General features: G+C 41.1%; 1 protein-coding gene across 4 annotated transcripts in view; it reads left to right on the top strand.

The window, feature by feature from the left end:
• DOCK4 (dedicator of cytokinesis 4) overlaps positions 1–20,368 on the top strand; it is a 381,443-nt gene that overhangs the window by 356,315 nt on the left and 4,760 nt on the right. For 2 of the 4 annotated variants that reach the window (XM_075014626.1, XM_075014645.1), the window contains 10 exons: positions 2,465–2,548; positions 4,201–4,320; positions 5,859–5,980; positions 6,281–6,401; positions 7,227–7,308; positions 7,561–7,670; positions 9,132–9,299; positions 13,378–13,450; positions 16,164–16,277; positions 18,706–18,767. In XM_075014626.1, coding sequence (XP_074870727.1) covers positions 2,465–2,548; positions 4,201–4,320; positions 5,859–5,980; positions 6,281–6,401; positions 7,227–7,308; positions 7,561–7,670; positions 9,132–9,299; positions 13,378–13,450; positions 16,164–16,277; positions 18,706–18,767 — 1,056 coding nt within the window. Of the gene's footprint in view, positions 1–2,464; positions 2,549–4,200; positions 4,321–5,858; positions 5,981–6,280; positions 6,402–7,226; positions 7,309–7,560; positions 7,671–9,131; positions 9,300–13,377; positions 13,451–15,570; positions 16,278–18,705; positions 18,768–20,368 lie in introns of those variants that run through there. The other 2 variants (XR_012648259.1, XM_075014636.1) reach the window with 2 other exon arrangements.

Here is a 20,368-nt window from a genome sequence, read left to right as displayed (position 1 = left end):
AGATCTCATTTTGTCATCTCATTTTTTCTCCTCTTTCTCCCTTTCCTTAGACACACTAAGACGGCTTTCCCTTCCTTCCCTTCTCTACTGGGCATAGACAGTGGTTGGGGGAGGTTGCACAGGGCCCACATGCAGAAAGAGGTGGTCCAGAACAGCGTAGGGGTGGAGCAGAGGTGGGAGGGCCTGGGCAGGGAATGAGTGGGGCATGGGCAGGCGGAGGATTGGGGGGCAGGGCAGAAGTACTTGGCCAACACCCCACTACAATCTCTGCACCGATCGTCTCTGCTACTCGGCCACCCACAGTGCTGCCAAGAGCCGCCGTGCAGCAAGGTGGGAGGGGGGCCTAGCCATGCACCCCAGAAGGGGCAGGACCAATGGTGGAAGGGCAGGGCCTAGAGCGTTTGGCCCTGAGCAGGGCCCTCCTCCCCCACTTCCTCCCAGTGACACGCAGCTGGAGCAGAGCTGCCACAGCAATTCAAAGCGGCCCGATGCTCCAGCCATTGGCACTGCTATTTTGGCAGCAGCAGAAGCTCCAGGCCCCCTTAAAAGGCCAGGCCCAGGGGCAGGTGCCTGCTTTTCCCCCTCGGTTGGCAGGCCTGGCCACACACACAATCTGTTCTCTCGCTTGCTCTTGCTCAACAAGCAGAAGCTGAGGGTGGATCTCAACAGTGAGCACACAGGTTCTGCAATAGATACCATCCTCCCTGTTGCAGCAGCCCTCACCCCAGGGTAGGCCAGGACCCAGAAAACAGACTCTCCAATAGAGCCTCTTTTTGAAACCCAACTTCCCTCTGTGGGACCAAAGTGCCCATCTCATATGGTCTGTGCTGTTTTGTTACACTCCTGGCATTGCTCCTACTGTTCAAAGTCTTCAGTACAGTGCCAAGGCAGAGAAACAGATCTGGTGCAAAGCCAGCCAGCAAAAAATTTCAGTGTAATGCAGTATTGACTCCACTTCAGCACTGTGCTGAACGCAAATGCAGAGCCATTCATTTGTGCTTATGATCTCCCAAGTAACAATTTATTATTTTACAATGCATTACATACGTGGGCAGAGCGAAGGGAGCTCTGCTGCTTGATTCATGGCAAACACCGCTGCTAAGGTTGTCAGCAGAGTCAGTCACTCTGCAACTCTGTACTGGCGCTGAAAATACTAGCGGGTTTTATACTTCACTAGCTCTCTCAGCCCTTTTCCAAGGCAGCTTAATTCTTAATCCAAAACTATAGGAACACTACCTGCTTGATATGAAAAGCTTGTAGCTGGAAGAAGAGCATTTTTAAAGCCTCCGGATCATGTCTATTCTGTCAGTAACAAATAATTTTTGCTATTTGAATATTAACTCATATGTGCTTGTCTGACGTACCATGGAAGGAGTATAAGGAGAACATGGGACTTCTTCCTCACCAGTCAGCTTCTGTTTTTGGAGGAGTCTCATCCCTTTTTTCTCATTGACCGTTACCTCCGTTTGTGCTTCTTTGGAGTGTCTCAGACTAGAGTAATAGGAAATCCCTGGGTTTTTTTTGTTTTTGTTTTTGTTTTTTAACCAAACGATCCTAGAATCATGATGATTGGTGGAAGAGAGTTTAAGTCAAGTGTAGATGTAAGGATAGTTATTTTGAAATTACTTTGCTGTGTAGAACTACCCTAAGTGTTTGTGGTTGCCATAGGCTCTGACTTCTATTCCACCCTCCATATTCAGCCCTAACTCCATTCCACACCTTTCCCACATCTTCCTGACCCTGCTCTGCCCCACACTCATTCCACCCCTTTCCCCAACCTCTACCCCCACCCCAGACCTTCCTCCTTCCCCAAGCATACCTCATCTCCCCTCTCCCTCCCAGAGCATCACAAACACTGCAAAACAGCTTTTCACAGCAGGTCAGAGGTACTGGGATGGAGTGGGGGTGGAGAGTTGGTCAGAGGGGCCATCAGAGGGTGAGAGGCAGTGTGGGTGGAAGAGAGGGAAGCTTGGCTGCTGGTAGATATTGAAGATGGGCTCATTTTTCCTTGATTGATCCAACCCCAGTGCCTTAGAGTCAACACCTATGGTGATTTCTAAAGTTCCCATCCCACTGTTCATGAAAGTTGAGATGTTAGTACTAGTGATCTTGGTATATCACTACCTGTATATGTTCTGTTAATCTAAATTATCTCCAGAGTTTCAAAACTGGATGCAGCCCGTGCCTTGACTGTCTAACAGCTACCTCATTCCACACAAGAAATGGCCACCATTTATGTAGGCAACTGATCTCTGTGTACATATCATATACCCTTTTGTTCAAAAACAGCTGCAATACCCTTAGATATGAATGTGGGTCTATAACTTTGGTACAAGGTTTTATTTTTCTGTAGTGCTGTGGGAAGAGTTGGGGGCTTGTTTTGAAAACCCCAGTGCCTTAAAGCAGTTGTAAACATGTATGTCAAACTAGCTGTGACTTTGTGGTGTGGTTATGTTCTGCCTAGGCATTCTTTGTGAAGGAATATATCTTGAACCATCCAGAGGATGGAGAGAAGATCGCACGCTTGAGAGAGCTGATGCTTGAGCAGGTAAAACAGAGAAAAGGTCAAGCAGAGAGCTTGCTGTGTATTGTAGCTGAAATTGATATACATCCAGATGCTATGTGAAATTGCAGTATTTAGCTGCTTAGAGGCCCTCAGTATCTGCCATATAATGTGTCAGATAGCCTGCAACTCCTTATCCCTATGAGTAGGTTTGCAAGTGTAATTAACTTAATCTCTTTGATCCTATTTTCCCTCTCTTTCTCAAAAAAAAGTGAACTAGTAAGAGGGAGAACTTTTTTCATCTGACAGCATGTGCAAAGATTTATTTTATTTGAATATTTTTACATATTTTACCACTATTACAGACTTGACACTGCTATAACTAAAAGCACAACTTGTATTAAAAGACACATTCCACAGATTCTTGCCTGACTAGGACCTAAAAATAGACAGATAGAAGGAACTGAGAGGTTGTACTTTATATAAAAGCTTAAAATCACTATTTGATCTTAGCGCTATATTTCTCCTTTTTTCTATTTTGTTTGTTTTCATTGGATGACTTGAAATGTTCAATGTAGAAATTATGATGTATAGAAAGCAAAGATCGATGACTGCATAGTTTTGATGAAATGCTAAGAAATGGCATTTTTAAGTATGCTTATTTTTTTCAATCTTTTATCTTCACCTTGTTTCACCAGTGAAATAAAATTTAAAAGCAACTTTCAATATTCACTTGCTTAAGTGATAAGCCAAATACACTTGACTTATTAGGCTTTATTTAAAACATCCAACAAAACATTTTCCAATAAAAGAAATCTGTTTTTTGTCAAAACAGAAATTTGCTACAGGATAAATAAATTTTGGATGAGTTCTGCTTTGGAAAAAACCTAGATGAAATATTTTGTTTCTGCATGTTGACCCCATAGGCTCCCGTGACGCACTGCAGCATTTCAGTTATTTCAGTGGAGCACTGCAGATTTACAGTCATTGAGATGCTGGCCCAAAACGTTAGCAGGAGGCTTTCTTTGAAAGATGTTACAGCATAATGAAGCTATACTAGTTTGCATTAAGGTTTATTTGCCTCTTCACTTAACCAAGCCACTATTTTAAATCCATCTAAGTAAATCTGAATAGCATAATAAATTAAATGTTTTGGTGATGTTACTCTCCAGCTTGGTGGACCTTCATATAAATCCACTACATTAATTATTATTTCTTAGGAGATATCTGGAAGTGGAATAACAATAGTACTGTGATCCTAGCTGGATGTGCACTCCCAGAACTGCATTGGACAAATCCATGTTCTCTGTCCAGACCTGCTGGGTCCTTACCAGAGCAATCTTATTTTTTTATGTAGTGACACTTCTTTCCAAGTAATGTCAGTTATGTTTTGGGAAAAGGCTTCATTCATATTTTTAGACTTACTCATTCACACATTTCACATCACGTCAGATTTTTTTCTGTAGCATCAAAGCCAGCTAAATTTTTCTGAAAGTCAAATAGCACAGAGGAGAAAACAAAATGTTTGGAGTAGATGTCTGGTTTGGGTCTTAGGCACTGGTTAATATTAAGGTTCTTTTAAAATGTTCTCCTGTGGATTCATGCCATTGTAGCATGATTGTTAAGGATGAAAACCAAAAATTAAGCTGAAACACAACAAATAAATGTTGTCTTCTTCCTTTTTTTTCCCCCCCAAGGCCCAGATTCTAGAATTTGGATTAGCAGTACATGAGAAGTTTGTGCCTCAGGATATGAGACCTTTACACAAAAAGCTAGTAGATCAATTCTTTGTGATGAAGTCAAGTTTGGGAATACAGGTATGTGAACCAATGCACTGACAAGCCATAGGCCACAGCTTAATTGCAGGGACTGCTTCATTTGAACATGGCTGTTAGTTCTATTAAGGCTACCTGGTGCCATGTCAACAGGTACCTCCACGAGTTTTCCCCAGTTGAAAGAACAGCTTTCATAAGGCAGTGTTGTTTACACATTAAAACCTGATCACGTGCAGAAAAGTAGGGAGGGAATCATGTCAACAAGTTGCTCAGCTACTTTTCCCCCCGGTAAAAATGTAGCAAACAGGCCGCTGCTGAGATTGTGGCTTCCCCAAGCCACACGCTTTGGGAAGGGAGAATACTGGAGCAATGTGCCCAGGTGGGGGACCAACCCCAAAAATAGGTGCAGCTGAGGGCCAGTCCCCCAACTAAACTCAGCTTGCAGGAGCCAGCTGAGGCTCCTGTTTACATGGTGCATTCACCTGGTTTCTTTTAGTCATCCTCCCCCAGAACATGTTGCCTCGTGGGGCCAGCCAGCCCCTGAAAATATTTCCTGCTGGGGATGCCCCCCTGCAGCATATGTTGTTTGATGGTGCCAGCCAGCCCCCAGAAATCCTTGCTGCTGGGGAAGCCTTCCCCCTGGCACCAGCCCCTGAAAATATTTCCCACCAGGGGACCTATCTCTGCAGCATGTCTTGCTTCACAGGGGCCAGCCAACACCTTTCAAATCTTTGCTGAGAGGGGAACCAGCCCCCCAGCACTTAGTGGGCCCCTGGAAAACATGAGGTACAAAAGCCTTCACACCACATAGGCCAGGACATGCTGCTGTCTGGAAGCATGGCCTGCATTGCAAGCTGGCATGTGGTGGGGTGGGGTGGGATCTTGCTTGCCAGCTGAACTGAGACCCTGGCTGTCCTGAAATCTCCATGCTGGGGCTTTCTTTCATGGCTAGATGCAACTGCCATGCTGATCATAAAGAAATGAATTCAAAACACTGGGCCTCCTGTTTCCTATTCCTGCACACCTGGATAGTAGGGGAAGTGAAAGTAGACAGAACATACACATTCTGGGCATTGTGGAATATCTCAGGAGGCCAATAAAATTGATTTAAAGAAACACTGTTTCCACACTAGCATTAATCCAACCTTTTAAATTCAAACTTGGCAGAATGTCGACCTTAGCGCTCCTTAAATTCGACCGAATGGTATTTGCAGTGAAGCCAGTCACATTGTAAAATCAAGTTAAGTGCCTTAAAATCAACTTTCTGCTCTAATGTAGACATAGCCTAAGTAACAACTAGTACATTGTTGGGTTGCTTGGCTGCATCACATTGTTGTAGCAATGGAGTCTCTCTTCACTTTTGGAAATTTGAGTATACTTAGAGAAAAATAATGATTTTACTTTGCCAAAGGAAAATGTGAAACATCAACAAAGAAAATACTTCAGTTTCTTAGCTATTAACATGTGATGTCCCTGATTCAAAAGAGCAATGTACAGATAGTAAATTGATAAGATATCTCACCAAATGGATGGCGGAGCTCTTCTTGTTCTAATTAACCTTTTTTTAAACCAATAATCAGGAATTCTCTGCATGTGTGCAAGCTAGTCCTGTTCACTTCCCCAATGGAAGCCCTCGTGTCTGCAGAAATTCAGCGCCTGCTTCTATGAGCCCAGATGGTGCCAGGGTAATTCCCAGACGCAGGTAAATCAAAGATGAAATTGCCATGTATTTCTAGTTTTTTGCACTTTCAGATGATGTACTAGCACAGTTTTTCTCTGTGGAGTAGTTTATCATAGATATGCTTCTTAATATATCAGTCCACAGGCGGCTGCAGACATTCATAAAATCAAAATATGAGAAATAAACCCAAATTAGGGTGTATGAGATAAAAGAATTCAGAAACAAGGTTTATTTTCTCTCTCTGTGCCCTATCAATGTTTAATAAACTCAACCTTGGAACAGGAATTGGATTACATCAATTTTTTATTTTTCTTGTAACAGTCCATTAAGTTACCCAGCTGTAAACAGGTATTCATCGTCGTCATTGTCGTCACAAGCCTCTGCTGAAGTCAGCAATATCACTGGGCAGTCAGAAAGCTCTGATGAAGTTTTCAACATGCAGGTACAAAGTATTGCCATAGTTAAATGCAATCTTATTGTGAGCTTCCTAGTCTAGATCAGTGATGGGCAAACCTGCAGCCCAATGCAGCCCATAAGGATTCTATGTGGGGCCTGCGAGATGTTTTGTGTACCATTTCCCATGCATAGGGTTGATTCCTCTGGTTTCCAGCTGTGTAATTTTTATTCCTACCAGTGTCACTAATGTGACATGCATGTGTAGTGAGGGGCATGCTGGTTATGCACAACATTGACTCTGACAGCCATGCACTCCCTCTGCATCCAATCAAAGCCCTGCTGCAGCTCAACGAACACACCCAGCAAATGTTAGGTCTGCAAATTCAGTTAGCAAAGCTACCCTATCCTGGTTACCCTATCTTGGTTACGATGCTCTTGCAGCCCACTGAGATGAAGGAGGCCGCTCATGTGGTCCTCTCACTAGATTAGGGTGCCCATCACCAATCTATACGCTGTCAGTTATAGAGAGTGGTTATTTTTTCGCAGAACTATATAGGTCAATCTGAAGATATAAATGCGTGTGACAAAAGTGATAGAAAGCTACGTATTCTAACACAAATCCATTTCTTTTCTTTAATCAAACCTTTCTGTCTAATTGTAACTGAGATTGTGTCAAGTTCAAAATATAAAAAATGACATTAATATTATTTCCATCAATTTGCTGCTTAGAGCTCTGTTTCTGGATAGGAATATAATAAATTATAACTCTGTACTCTAAGCAAAACTTTAGTGTAAAACGTGTACGGAGTACTTGTATTTTTGCAAATTTGCATGTATGATGTAGTAACTGGAGTGTGTCATCTACTTCCAGCCAAGTCCATCTACCTCAAGCTTGAGTTCCACTCATTCTGCTTCACCTAATGTGACCAGCTCTGCACCATCAAGTGCCAGAGGTTAGTGTTTGTCCACTGAGTTAAATGACTCTCAGTACAAAAAACTGCTGATTACCAAGTAATTGTCTGTGTACCACTGATGTGACACACAACATGGTTGTCTGAGGAAAGTGAATTGTTGGGAGTGGAAAAATAGGATCTCTTGCTCCCTTCCTCCCTGTTATGAAAATGTCCCACAGAATTGAAGTTGTCAGAATTTCATTGCATTTTAATTCATTGTGTTATCTTTGTGGTGTTTTTTTTATATCCCAGCTTCTCCTCTGCTATCTGACAAACATAAGCATTCCAGAGAAAATTCTTGCCTGTCCCCAAGAGAGAGGCCCTGCAGTGCCATCTACCCGATTCCTTCAGAACCTTCACAGGTACAGTTTGTCAGGGAAATCTATTAACATTTAAATCTGACATGCCATTCCTCATTTCAATGAGGAAGGCTGAGATGAAAAAAGCTTTTATAACTTTGTCACTGCTTGAGCGAGAATTTATTTTAGCAGAGATGAGAGAAATCAGTATGAGAAAATTTGGGCACTTCCTCATTTGATGTTATTCTGATGTTTGCAGATAGGACAGATAATTGCCTATCCATTACAACCTCTACCCACTGTTGTTACTTTGGCCAGTAGTTATTCTCCTAAACTTGCAACAGCATGAAAGAAATAGGAAGAAACAAAAGTTTGTGTTTATAGGCAGTATTATTTTAGTAAAATAGACACTACATAATAAGGAGAAGAAGCAAGAATTGAAATATTCATTTATTTAAATTGAGGGAGTCTGTGATTGCCCGGTTTAGACCTGGTTTTGATAACAAATCACAGAAGTGGGAGGTGCAAGGTTCGTATAGTTCATCTCCTTTCCATTACATGACTGTTCCTGTGTGATTTAGGTAGCAAGGAAGGTGGAAGTACTTTTAATATAGTTTTCCACTGTGAGCTTCCATTCACTTGCTGCTGAAACATCCTAAGAACTGACCGTTCTCAAAGGCAAGATACACTCCTAAGCCAAGCACATACAGCAATTCCTAAATCCTTTTTTCATTTCAGAGAGGAAGGACAAACAGGGAAGGTGAGGCATTTTCTCTGACATGGAAGTGAGAAAGGAGGAGAGAGAGGAAAAATGAGTTTTCACCTTAAAATTACCATTTTTGAACTCTAAGTAGGAACACCCCTATCCTCTGTGGGCTAAAAAAAGGCTTACAAAATGGATTTTGTGCCAATCAATTTTGAATCTTTATTACTTAATGCTTTTTAATTGTGGGCCAACTTTCATTCTATTGCTTTCCCCCTTGTTATACATATCAAAGTGCTTCTAATCCATTCCGTCTCCACAGCATGGCCCTTGTTAGCGCAGACACTGGGGAAAAATGAAGCACTTTAACAGGAAGCCTTATGACAGTGGCAAGCAACATCCATTCTTATGCCACCACCCCTGAAGTTCTGCCTCTGACAACAGGGAGCTCAGTAATTCTGATTCCTTTACTTTAGAAATGATTTATTGCTTTCTCTTTAATTGTTTTTCTGCCTCTCTCTGATTCACTCACTCTCCATCTCTTGGCTATTATGGTGGTTCTCGAAGAGAAAATATTCTCCTCTTCTCTGTTTAAGCTTTTATGTCATGCCTTTCATGATGATAGCTGACAATCTCAGAACAAATATTTAATCTTAGCCAGTCTGAGAAGCAGTTTGCAGGGCCCACAAAATGAGCACTCTCAACTGATAGCTTCCTCCCAGAATAGCAGGGCAACCAAAACTGCATAGAGCAGATGTTCTGAACGTAAAGTGGCTTTTCAGTCAGCCATAAAGAAAGAACTGTGCCATTTTTGCTCCCAGCCTGCAAACTCTTGTTTTGCCAAGTGGAATGCGGCCTCCATTTCCCGCTGTGCCAGGGATTCACCACGAGAGCGTGAGGAGCCTCTAGTCCCAAATGCCACTCTCCCAGATGCTCACTTGACAGGAAAATCTCCCAATCTATCTCTACCCTCAGTGCCCCCAGACAGGGTAAGTAGAAAATTACATTTTCATTTCAATAAATGTATGTTAAAGGCATGAAGTTTCAACCATTCCCTCTTCCTCTCATGCCTTTATAGGGGGTCTTAATTTTCTAGAAAAGGGGGCAAGTATTCTTTTTTGGTGCATTTTCCTTTCAGGATAGCAAGAATGGGTCATATTCAAACGATGCCTTTCTAACCTTCTTTCATCAGACAAACATATTCATTCCTGAGAGATTTTAAAAGCCAAATCATCATTCTCACTAGAGATACATCGTTAGCCCTTCATAAAAAGTGAAGGCTACCACTTGTCTCTACTACTTTTATTCTTGCACCAATTTGTATTCAGGGTCTCCAGCAGAGCATTCTTACTGTACTCCCTGGATTTCTTTGTTGCCAAGTGAAAGAGTAATTTATGCTGTTGTTTCTCAACCTGAAAAAGAAGAGGCACAAAAGGAAATGCCTGCTCTTCAAACCCAAATCCAATGCTGGCAGAATATTGCACACCTCATTTGAGGAGGTTACAAGGTCTCAGTAGGACCCAAGCCACAGAAGTATTGAATAAGTACTCCTGTCTTGAGTGGCTGCTTAAAATCACATCTATACATGTACTGACTGCCTTTCAGTGCTTGCTTCTTGGCCTCTGGCTGGGTTGTGATGTCTTGTCTCTCTTACCTGTTCTCCATATGAAGAATATGAATCCCTGCTGGTGGTGACCTAAGGTGAAAAGCTCCATAGATACTTGCCCCTCTGTTTGGTTTGTTGTCTTTTTTTTTTCCCAGTCCTTATTTACTCCATGTTTGGTGTCATTTTCCTACATGAGAGAGACAAGGTGGGTAAGAGATAAGTTTTCAATCTTCACAGAACTTTTCTGCAGGTCTGGAGAAGGTAACCAGAGTGTCACAGCTAAATTTAACCTTGGTGGACATTCAGTAAAGGATGTAAAAGTAGCCATTTGTAAATTAGGATTTAACAGGGATCTCAATTATCTTATGCATTACAAGGACAATTTCTCCATCTTTGATATTCACAGTAATGGCACACAGCCTACCTATCTTGCTTCTTCTGCTGATCCTGTTAGTGACAAGTGACCCCCTTTTTTCCTCCTTCCCCCACTGCCCCACTATGTAAACACTGGATTCTAAATGTCTATTCCAAACTCCGAGGAAGTCGGTCTTTCCCACAAAAGCTCACTATCTAATAAAGAAATATGTTTGTTAGTGTTTAAGGTGCTACAGCACTGCTTGCTATTTGTGAAGCTACAGACTAACATGGCTACCCCTGTGAGTCTATGATTTTTAGTGTTTAACAGAGTTATGAGCTAACTTTGTAAGCTCACCATTTGAAGGTGGTGGTCTGCTTTTTTTGAGGCTAAGGACTGAAGTCAGATACGGAATTATCACTTTATGAAAGTTTTTTGCCCATAGGTGGAAGGGGTTTTGTATCTTTTGTCATTTGTCTGTATGAGGTCATTCAAGAGTGAAAAGATTGTCTAGTTTCATTCACGTAATTATTGAGGCAGTTGGTGCACTGGATGAGGAACACCACACGTAGTAGGGGGCATGTGTAGGATCCATGGATCCAGAGTATTGTCAGGCATTAATCATTCATCTTAGCAATGAAAATAAGTCTGTTAGCAATGGCATATTATCCAGTGGGCTTATGGAGCCTGTGCACAGGTGCCACAGCCAGTTGAGGGCCATGGAAAAATGGATGCCTCAGCAGAAATCTGCCATGGCAAAGCAGAAGTCTGGAGGCATAGCAGAAGCCATGGGATGGACAGGGGAAGCTCAAGTGTCAGGACTGTGGTCCCTGATAAACGTATGGGGTGGCACAGGAATCCCCAGCGCTCACACTCCGCAGGCTGCAGCCAGAGTCTAAGGGCTCTGTGGCCTCAGGACTGGAGGAGCTCTCATTTCCTTCTGTGGCTCCAGGACCATAGCAGGGGGATAAAACTTCTATGGTTTTGGAGCTGTAGTTGAGAGACTGAAAGGAACCAAACGCAGGGGTGGGGCTGCAATGAGAGGAGCCCAGAATAGGGTGGGGTCATGGGCAAAATAGGGGCAGTGCTGCAGGGGAACGGGAGGAATGCAGGGAGGCTGTGACTGCAACTGACCATGAAGGAAAGGGCAGAATGGGGTTAGTCCATGGGTGGGGCCACAAGTGGAAGAGGTGGAACAGAACGTATATTGAGAGGAAGAAGTGGTCGTACATGGCCATGGTTCTGTCCCCTGGACACCCTTCCCCTCCCCACCCGCCATTTGCTCTGGCTCATGCCTTAGGAAACCTTAATTCACCTCATTTGTAGATTTTGAATCTGTTGTTCTGGCAGGATCTGGTGCTGCTTTGAGTTAAAGTGTTCTAGTTAGTCTTCCGGTGATGAGGTTGATGTGTTTTTTGAAGGCTAGAAAAGGGGGGTTGGGAAAGCTTTCTCACAGAATGTGGTTCCCATCAAGTATTGGATGTAAGTGTTTGAGGATACTCCATATGGATTCAACTGTGAGTTGGTAGCTGACAAGCAAGAGTGCACATCTGGGTTTCTTTAGGTGGATTTTGGTGGGGGTAGGGAAGTTGATATCAAAGCAGGTACTCTCAAATTATTTGGGTGGTCCATTCCGTGATGTGATGTACTTCAATTTTTGAGTATTTTCTGTGAAATCTGAGTTCCTGACTGTAGATAACAGATTTCTTGGCGTGTTTGGAGTGGTTACTGAATCTGTGGTGGTAGGTGTCGTGTTTCATGTTCTTCTTTCATATAATTGTCTGTAGGGTTCCATTGTTGAAGTTGATTGTGGCATCCAGGAAGTTGATGCTGGTCATGTTCCATGATCAGCTTCAACATCCTGGATATAATCAAATATTAGAATATTCCACCAATGGAAGTTGGCCCAAATAAAAGTTATGTCTTCCACCCTGTCTCTCTCATATCCTAGAATGTACACGGTCACAACAGCATTGCAAACAAAATAACAGCTTCATTCTTTCGATCTATCCTCTTCCCTGTGTGTCTCACATGAATTTGCTTCCTTGATTCCTGCTGGTGACTTCAGTTCTTTTTTCAGGCCCTGTACTTTTCCTTCAGAAAGGAAACCAGGTTTTGTTTTTGTTTTGTTTTTACTTATTGGCTCACTTTCTTGGCAAAGAGCAGTAATTAGTGCTGGAAGAAGATGTGATAACAGGATTTGGCTTGATTGGTTTTCCCTCTGTGATTGTTGGCTTCATCTTCCTTTAAATTGAAGAACACAGGACTCTGATCTATTTTTTACGCAAAGCAAAATAGAATTATTTGTAGGAATAGCTGTTTATTTTATTTCTCTGTTATTTAATGTCAAAAATGGTTTCCGGAGAATGTTCAATGTGTGCTGTGTGAATGTTGCTAATAGGAACACCTATGAGCTTAGAATAATTTCATAGCACTGTATTCCTATGATTTGGGTAGTAATCAGTATTCAGGGAATTGCCACAATGCAGAGGATCATTCTTACCCATAAAATAGCTAAGGAACCCTGCTACCATGAAGAAATAGATTTTTGGTCAGAGTTAGGAAGATGACCCCCTACTAAGGAGACAGTTAACATGCTATACATCACCAATTATCGGTATCTGATTAAAGTCCTGATCCTACAATGAAATCCTGACAACTGGACTCCTTTACTCATTTAGTATCCAGCTGAGGCCAAAGCATGCAGATTTTACTTCAGGATTGGGCCTTTGGGTATAATGGGGTAGCAGTCTGCCTTATATACTGCCAAAGTCAATAAATAATAATCATTACAAGTTATTCCAGTAAGCACACACTTCCAAGGAAGAATTAATCTCCATTTTTCTGTGTTTTCCATACAACCTTAGCGTCTCGGGGGTGGGGGTGTTACCCTAATATGTCTCTTTAATAAACTAAAAAAAAACATGCAAATGGCTCTGTGGATGTGTATGTAGATTACCTCTGTTTTGAAGATCCTTATTTAAATAATTTGAGACAATCTCTTTTGAACGTTTTGTTTTTGCAAACATAACTTAAAATGCCTTTTAAACTCTCATTGGATTTTCCATTGGATTTTCCCATAAAATGCACTGTCCTGAATTTCCAGAGAATGCTGCTTAATCATACTGGAGATGGCGCTTTGCCCCGAAGTGATCCTAACCTGTCTGGCCCTGAAAAAGGTGAGTAGAATCCTGTACTACTGCCAGCCTGGGTATCAGGGAAGGTACAGCTCGAGGGTGATGTCACTCTAGAATGACACGCCTCCGGATCAGCTGGTGAATAATAACAGCTTCTAGATATCATGTAGTAATTCCCATCCCTACATCTCAAGGTATTTCTCAAAGAAACAGCAGTGTATGTGTGGTCTGAGCCTTGCATTTAGAAGAGTCCAGGAGATAGCAGGAAGTGAGAGTCAGTGACAGAGCAGCAGATGGCAAGGCACTGCTGTTGGTGATCAATCTGCTAGCATGGCCTTGAGCTGGCTTGACTGGCTTATTTGGGAGAAAGTTTAAAGGCTCAGGAGTGGCATGAAGATGCATGTGTAACTGAAAGTTGAACGACAAGTTGAGATGACCTTACCTTGGGGTGGGAAGAAACCCTGAAGTTTGGTACATCCATTTACTATTTAGCCATACATAGTTCACACCTTCTGCTCCCCGTTTATAGTTAGTAACGTTTATATCTGGAATGCTATTGGAAATAAATCCTATTATCTTTACCTTATTAAAGTAAATAAGAAACATCCATTGCTTTCTATAAAGAAAATATAAAAGAGGGTGTTTTCTGTATTGTTGGCATAATTACCTCTTCACAGAGCACCAAGCTTTGCACTGAAATAACTCTGGACTACGGAGAGACACTCCAAATGGTTTACAGCAAAGCAGATTAATTCAAATCATACATTTCCAAAATAAATTATAACTAGCACTGACAAGCAAGTGAACTTTCCATCCTGCAAAGCAAACTGAGTTTTTGTATATTTTTTTCATCTTGAATATGATGATGATTCTAAAGCCAGATTTTTTTCTGGGGAATAAAAAAATCCAAAATTTCCAGACAGCAGAAATATTTTTGTCTTTACAAAATAAATTTGCTAATCTGGAAGCTGAAGAACTGGCCATCCATGAAGTCCACTCAATCACCAGGATGGGGTCCAGAGAGCCAGATAACAGGGGTGCTGTCCACCTTGTCACTTCCAAAGTAAGGATAGATCATGCTGCTAGGTGAAAATACTATTCGCCTCAATATGTTAAATGTCTGTCTTACGTATTAGGAAATCAAAAGACAAAATGGTCTTCTTTTAGGAACTAGGCTGATTGCTGTGTGCTGCTCTCAGGATCAAACCTCTACTGCAGAAGCACACCCCATTGGAATTAACCAAAAAGATTGATAAAATCTTCTCACTGGAATGCATTTTAATTGGTATCTATTCAATGCATAATATACATTGTAGCTGTATCTACACGTTCATTCCTCCTTCGAAAGAGGAATACAAATAAGGGAAATCGGAAATGTAAATAGGACACTGATTTACATATTGCACACTTCATTTGCATAATCTCTTTTCAGAAGAGAGTCTTTTGAAAGAAAAAAAGCAATGTGGACAGGGCTTTTTTGAAAATAAACCCTGTCTTCAAAAGAACCCTTATTCCTCATTTTTTTTAATTAAAAGTAGAGACCATTCTGTAATCACTATTCCATGCACTGCTATTAAATTAGAAATGCACAAGCCTGGGAAATAACACCAATAAATACCCAGTAGTGAACTTGTACACATTAAGGGAGCCAAAGTCATCCTGCGACCAAGTAAAATTACATTTTTAGTTAGCACCTTTGGACCACAAATACAAAGTAAGGGTTTTTATATGTCAAACTCCCATTCTTTTGGAGTGTTTTTTTTTGCTTTGTGCTGTTTTTAATACATTTTGTAATTTTTTTCATCTCTTCTCTTCTTCAACCCGTGTATTTTTGTTTAGTTCCTCACCACTTCCACTTTGCTCCTTCATGTGCGTGCTCTCTCTCTTGCTCGTTCTCCGTCTGTCTTGCTCTTTTTGTTTGGTGTCTATGCTATGGCAACAGACGTGGTAACATTTAAGACATTCTGAGGGAATATTAGCCGGGATTCTAGTTAGTTTCCTTTTCCAGTCATACCGTATGTAAAACGATTTAGCAGAAACTGCCTATGAACAGTCTGCTTTTTTTCCCACGTAAAACTCTTTAAATAGGGAGCCTGCTACATAGGGGATCTGAGGGCACCTGTACTTTATCACTGAAGTCTTTGTAACTTACCTCATTCTAGGGGTGTGAAGATGTCACATGCAACCCTCCCCCACTCCTGCTGAACAACGTAAGAGCTGTCCACACTAGCACTGTGTGGGCAGGAGATGCTTTCCTGCTGACAGAGCTTCTGCTTCTCATGCGAGTGGAGTGTTTAAGCTGAGAGGAGAGTCCTCTGCCATCAGCATAGAGCATTTTTACCAATGCACTTCAGAAGTGCAACTGCGCTGGATGTGATGCTTACAGTGTAGACTAACCCTGGCTATATTCATGGGATCAGAATCTGTCACCTTCTGCAGCTGGATCTGTGTGTACAAAGCACCCAAGTTCTCTTTCAGCAGCTGTTGCTATTGAGGTCCAAATTGCTTTATGATCTCAAATTAACCTAGGGGGCCAAATACATATATCAAGCTGGCCAGGAGACTGACTTGCATGACTTTAAGTGCTTTTTGAAATACAATTATTGTAATCTCGAGTTTTCTCAGGCGTTCAATGAGTTGATTGACATTTTAACTCTACTTATTTGTAATTTGCATGGATGTAGGAAAGGTGGAGATGTTGAAACTGAGAGCTGGAAATGTGAGTGGATGTGTCAGCTTTGTCGTTCTTTTCCAGCTGTAAATACCACCCCCAGCAGCTGGAGTCTGGACAGTGGGAAAGAAGCGAGGAACATTTCAGAGAGTGGTAAGCTTATGTCTCCTCCTGTGCCACCGAGACCCACTCAAACAGGTGAGTATATCAACATTTCGGGACAACCTCCAAAACAAAATGATGTAAGTGATGGCTTTGACTCTTTCCACTGTGATTAACACTTAGCTCCCAGTTGATTGCTGTGGACAGAAGGCTGCAGTTAGTTTCACCGTTTTAATATTCTGTACTCTTGTAACATTCCCTTCACAATATTCTGAATCTTCATTGAATGATTTAATAGTTTTAAACAGTCCATGTTGATTCCAGAAGAGATTATTGATTTTTTGGTCTTTTTGATTTTACTATGGCTTGAAGTTAGCAATTGCAAAGTGGACTTTATGAAAACTAGAATTTCAATTTGTGGTGCTGCATGAGCAGTTGTGTAAATTCACAGATTTTGTTTTATTAACCAGTTTTCCCTTCAGAAAATCATTTTGTCAATTTAAAAGAAAAATATATTTATTGTTAAAGCAAAAAGGTTAAAACAAAAGGTTAAAGCAAAACCAGGTTATTCACAAAATCACAGGCACATTCTCATGCTCCTCAACTAACATCATATATGCCAGCATGTGCCAGCAATGCCCAGATGCTTTGTTTATTGGACAGACTTCAAACTCTCTCAGACAAAGAGTTAATGGGCACAAAACAGACATCAAAACATTCCTGATCCACAAACCAGTTAGTCTATATTTTAATGGAGTGGGCCACTCTGTTAATGACTTCAGAATCTGCGTTTTATTGCAGAAGAATTTCCAATCTGCTTTACAAAGAGAAGCTGCTGAACTCTCTTTCATATTCAAATTTGACACATTAACACGTGGTTTGAACTGGGATGCAAATTTTCTGGGCCATTATAGGGGCTCTTTGGCATACTTGGCTTAATCTCATTCTTGACTCTTCCCCCTGCACCCGCCCCTCTGCTCTCTGATTTGCTCACCTTGATCATTTTTTTTCTGATTTGTCAACTTTGATTACTGTTTTGGTTCTCTGTGCCTTGAATATTGAGTCTGTTCTGGTCTGGCTATGGTCTGAAGAAGTGGTCTGTCCCACGAAAGCTCACCTAATAAATTATTTTGTTAGTCTTTAAAGTACTACTTGACTGCTTTTTTTGTTTTGATAGTATATAGACTAACACAGCTCCTTCTCTGTTAATATTTATTGTTACTTCAAGTATCAAAACAAAAAGCAGTCAAGTACCACTTTAAAGACTAGCAAAATAGTTTATTAGGTGAGCTTTCGTGGGACAGACCCACTTCTTCAGACCATATCCAGACCAGAACAGACTCAATATTTAAGACACAGAGAACCAAAAACAGTAAGCAAGGAGGACAAATCAGAAAAAGATGATCAAGGTGAGACTAGCATGGCTCCGTCTCTGTTACTTTCAGTATGATTGTTTTCCACTTATCCTCATGCCTTACAACACACTGTGGATCTACAGGCCTCTGGGAGAAGCATCCTTTGTCATGTGTTATTATTTATTTGAAACACACATGCAGATTTTTTTTTCCTTAAAATGAAAACCAGAGGGAGGGGAGGAAAGCATAATAAGGATTTTTCCCAGTCACATTGTCAGTTAGTTTACAACAGTGTTTCTCAACCTTTTTTTATGAAGTACCTCCAGACTTCTCTTGCATACCCTGAAGAGTATGCATACCACTGGTTAAGAAACATGGTCCTATGGTAATCTGAAGTTTTGAAACAGGTGCCATTCGACCTTTCCAGATTACTGTTCCCTTTTCAGGAGTCAGATTTGTTCTACATACCACTAAGTTACACCTCACTTAAAAATTACTTACTTACAAAAACATGTAAAAATATCACAGAAGACTAGTACTTTCTGACTTTCTACCATCTTATTTTCAAATAAATTAGAATAGAAGTATTGTACTTACATGTTGGCATAAGGCATATGAAGCAGTAGAAAACTAGTCATTGACTAAATGAACTTTTAGATTGTACTGACTTTACTAATGTGTTTTGTATAGCCTGTTGTAAAACTAGGCAAATATCTACATGAATTGATGTGCCCCCTGAAAGACCTCTGTGTACCCCAAAGGGTGTATGTAGCCCTGGTTGAGAAACACTGGTTTAGAATAATGTAAAAACTGCCATTGGAAATGGTGCATAAATATTTCATTCTGTGTGTATTCTCCTATAAAGTAACCTTTGCATAACTTTGAAATCAAATCAACACAAAATCTTCTAAACAGCAGCAGCCTTTGAGCAAAATGCACAGAATGGAATGGGGGAATGTACGGGGTAGTAAAAATTGGATCATCTCTTTTCCATTAACAGAGCTTTCTAGGCATACCTTTGTATCATTTTTTTTTCCTGTGAACCATCTAAACATACTGGTGACCCTCTGTCTCTATTAGAACTTCTGTGATCAACTTGATTTACAGTGCTCATAAGGGCGGCACTATGAAATCTGTGAAACTGAATTGAAACCTTTCTGCCTTCACAGCTTCACCAGCAAGGCATATAGCTTCGGTTTCCCCATCTCCAGCGAGCAGATCTCAAATGAAGGTATTGGCCTGTTCCAGGGAGTTTGTTGTGTCTGTGTTGTGTGGTGCCGAACTTTTCATTTATATTGTCTGTTTTAGATCATTTCTTGCTGCATTTATGCACACTTCACATTCACATGTGTAACTAACAGTAACAGCCCTATGCTGGTCAGGCTAATCTTTTTCATATCTAAAGTTATATTCCTTAATCCATATTTAGGCACTGAAATTAAATGGCTAGATTTTTAGAAGTTCTGAGCACCCAGAAGCTCTCTTTGGAAAATTTTGGCCTGAAACTTGGCTTGGGTAGTATATTACATGAAATGTCTTCAACAATTGTAGAAGTCTCATACTATACAAGGAAACACAATCTGAAGGAAGCAGTTTAGCAGGCTTTTCAGAATGCACCAACTCTCTTAGCCTGCAGAGATAATTAAGTAAAACCCACTTCATTTTTTGCATGCCATATGTTGGACACAATCTTTGGCTGTTCTTCCAGCACCTTTGCACTGGCAGAGAAAACTGCCGTAAGAATCTAATCTCAATTCCATTGGTGTAAACGGAAATCTTTCCAGTGACTTCAGAGGGCTTTGAATCCATCTCCAAATGAATAGGCAGCCAAGAATCCCCCTGACATGCTGTGGGAGTGCATAAAGCCATCTCTGAGCACCTGTTCCCACTCTACTGCAGTGGTTACAACCTTTGGATCCTAATCTGGCAGCAGCCAGTACAAAATCAAGGGAACAGAAAGTTGTTTTAGGTCCACATTCCCATCACCACTATTCAACAGAGGATTGAGTCTGCTCTGTCTGGACTGTCACTTGAACTAGCAAGCACAGATAACATATTGGCACTTAGCAAAAGCTTTTGTACATCTTTCTTTATCTCTTCTGTTATTTGTTGTTGCATATTTTGTGCCTTAATACTGTTGAGTCCTGAGCTTTATAAGTATTCATGAAGTCATGATTAAAAACTAATTTCCTTTTTTTGTTGTTCAAACCCAAACTTTCTTCATTCCCTTTTTCACCAGAATTGTAAGCCTCTGGCATGTAGTATCAGGACAGTCAGAGTAGAGTAAGGAGATTCCAGTAGATAGCATACTGCTGGTGCCTACTTATTGCACCAGTGGGCATTATGAAAATACAAAAGATAAACTGAGTTTTCAACAAAACTTTGGAAGTGTACAGATCTCCTAATGCCTTCCATTCAGTACAGTTGATTTTCTACGGTAAAGAAATCAGAATTAAAAAAGGAAAATTACTTAGTGATTCTCCTACCCTGCAGATAGTTTACTAAAATTCTCCTGTCCTCTGCATCTTACCTCTTTTCCATGGTACTGCTGCAAAAGGTTGTTGCAAAAAATTAACCAGCAAAGTTAGACTCACTCTCCCACCTCCACCTCTGCAACATGAATGAAGAAGGGGGAAATCTAGAAACCTGAATGTGAAGCTTCCTTGAGGTGGAGGCCTCAACAGGAATACATGGGAGAGAATTTGGTCCTCTCTCACTACCTGTTGCCTTCATTCTTATGGAGAAAGCTGAGGACCAAGAACACAGTACCAGTGACTTAGTTGCCAAGGGTGGCACACAGCTGTTAATAGAGGTCCTGCCTTATACTCTGTT

This window comes from Carettochelys insculpta, chromosome 1, assembly GCF_033958435.1.
Source record: "Carettochelys insculpta isolate YL-2023 chromosome 1, ASM3395843v1, whole genome shotgun sequence".
Taxonomy (NCBI): domain Eukaryota; kingdom Metazoa; phylum Chordata; order Testudines; family Carettochelyidae; genus Carettochelys; species Carettochelys insculpta.
The sequence above is the reverse complement of the archived record's forward strand: the minus strand, read 5'-3'. Positions and strand labels throughout refer to the sequence as shown.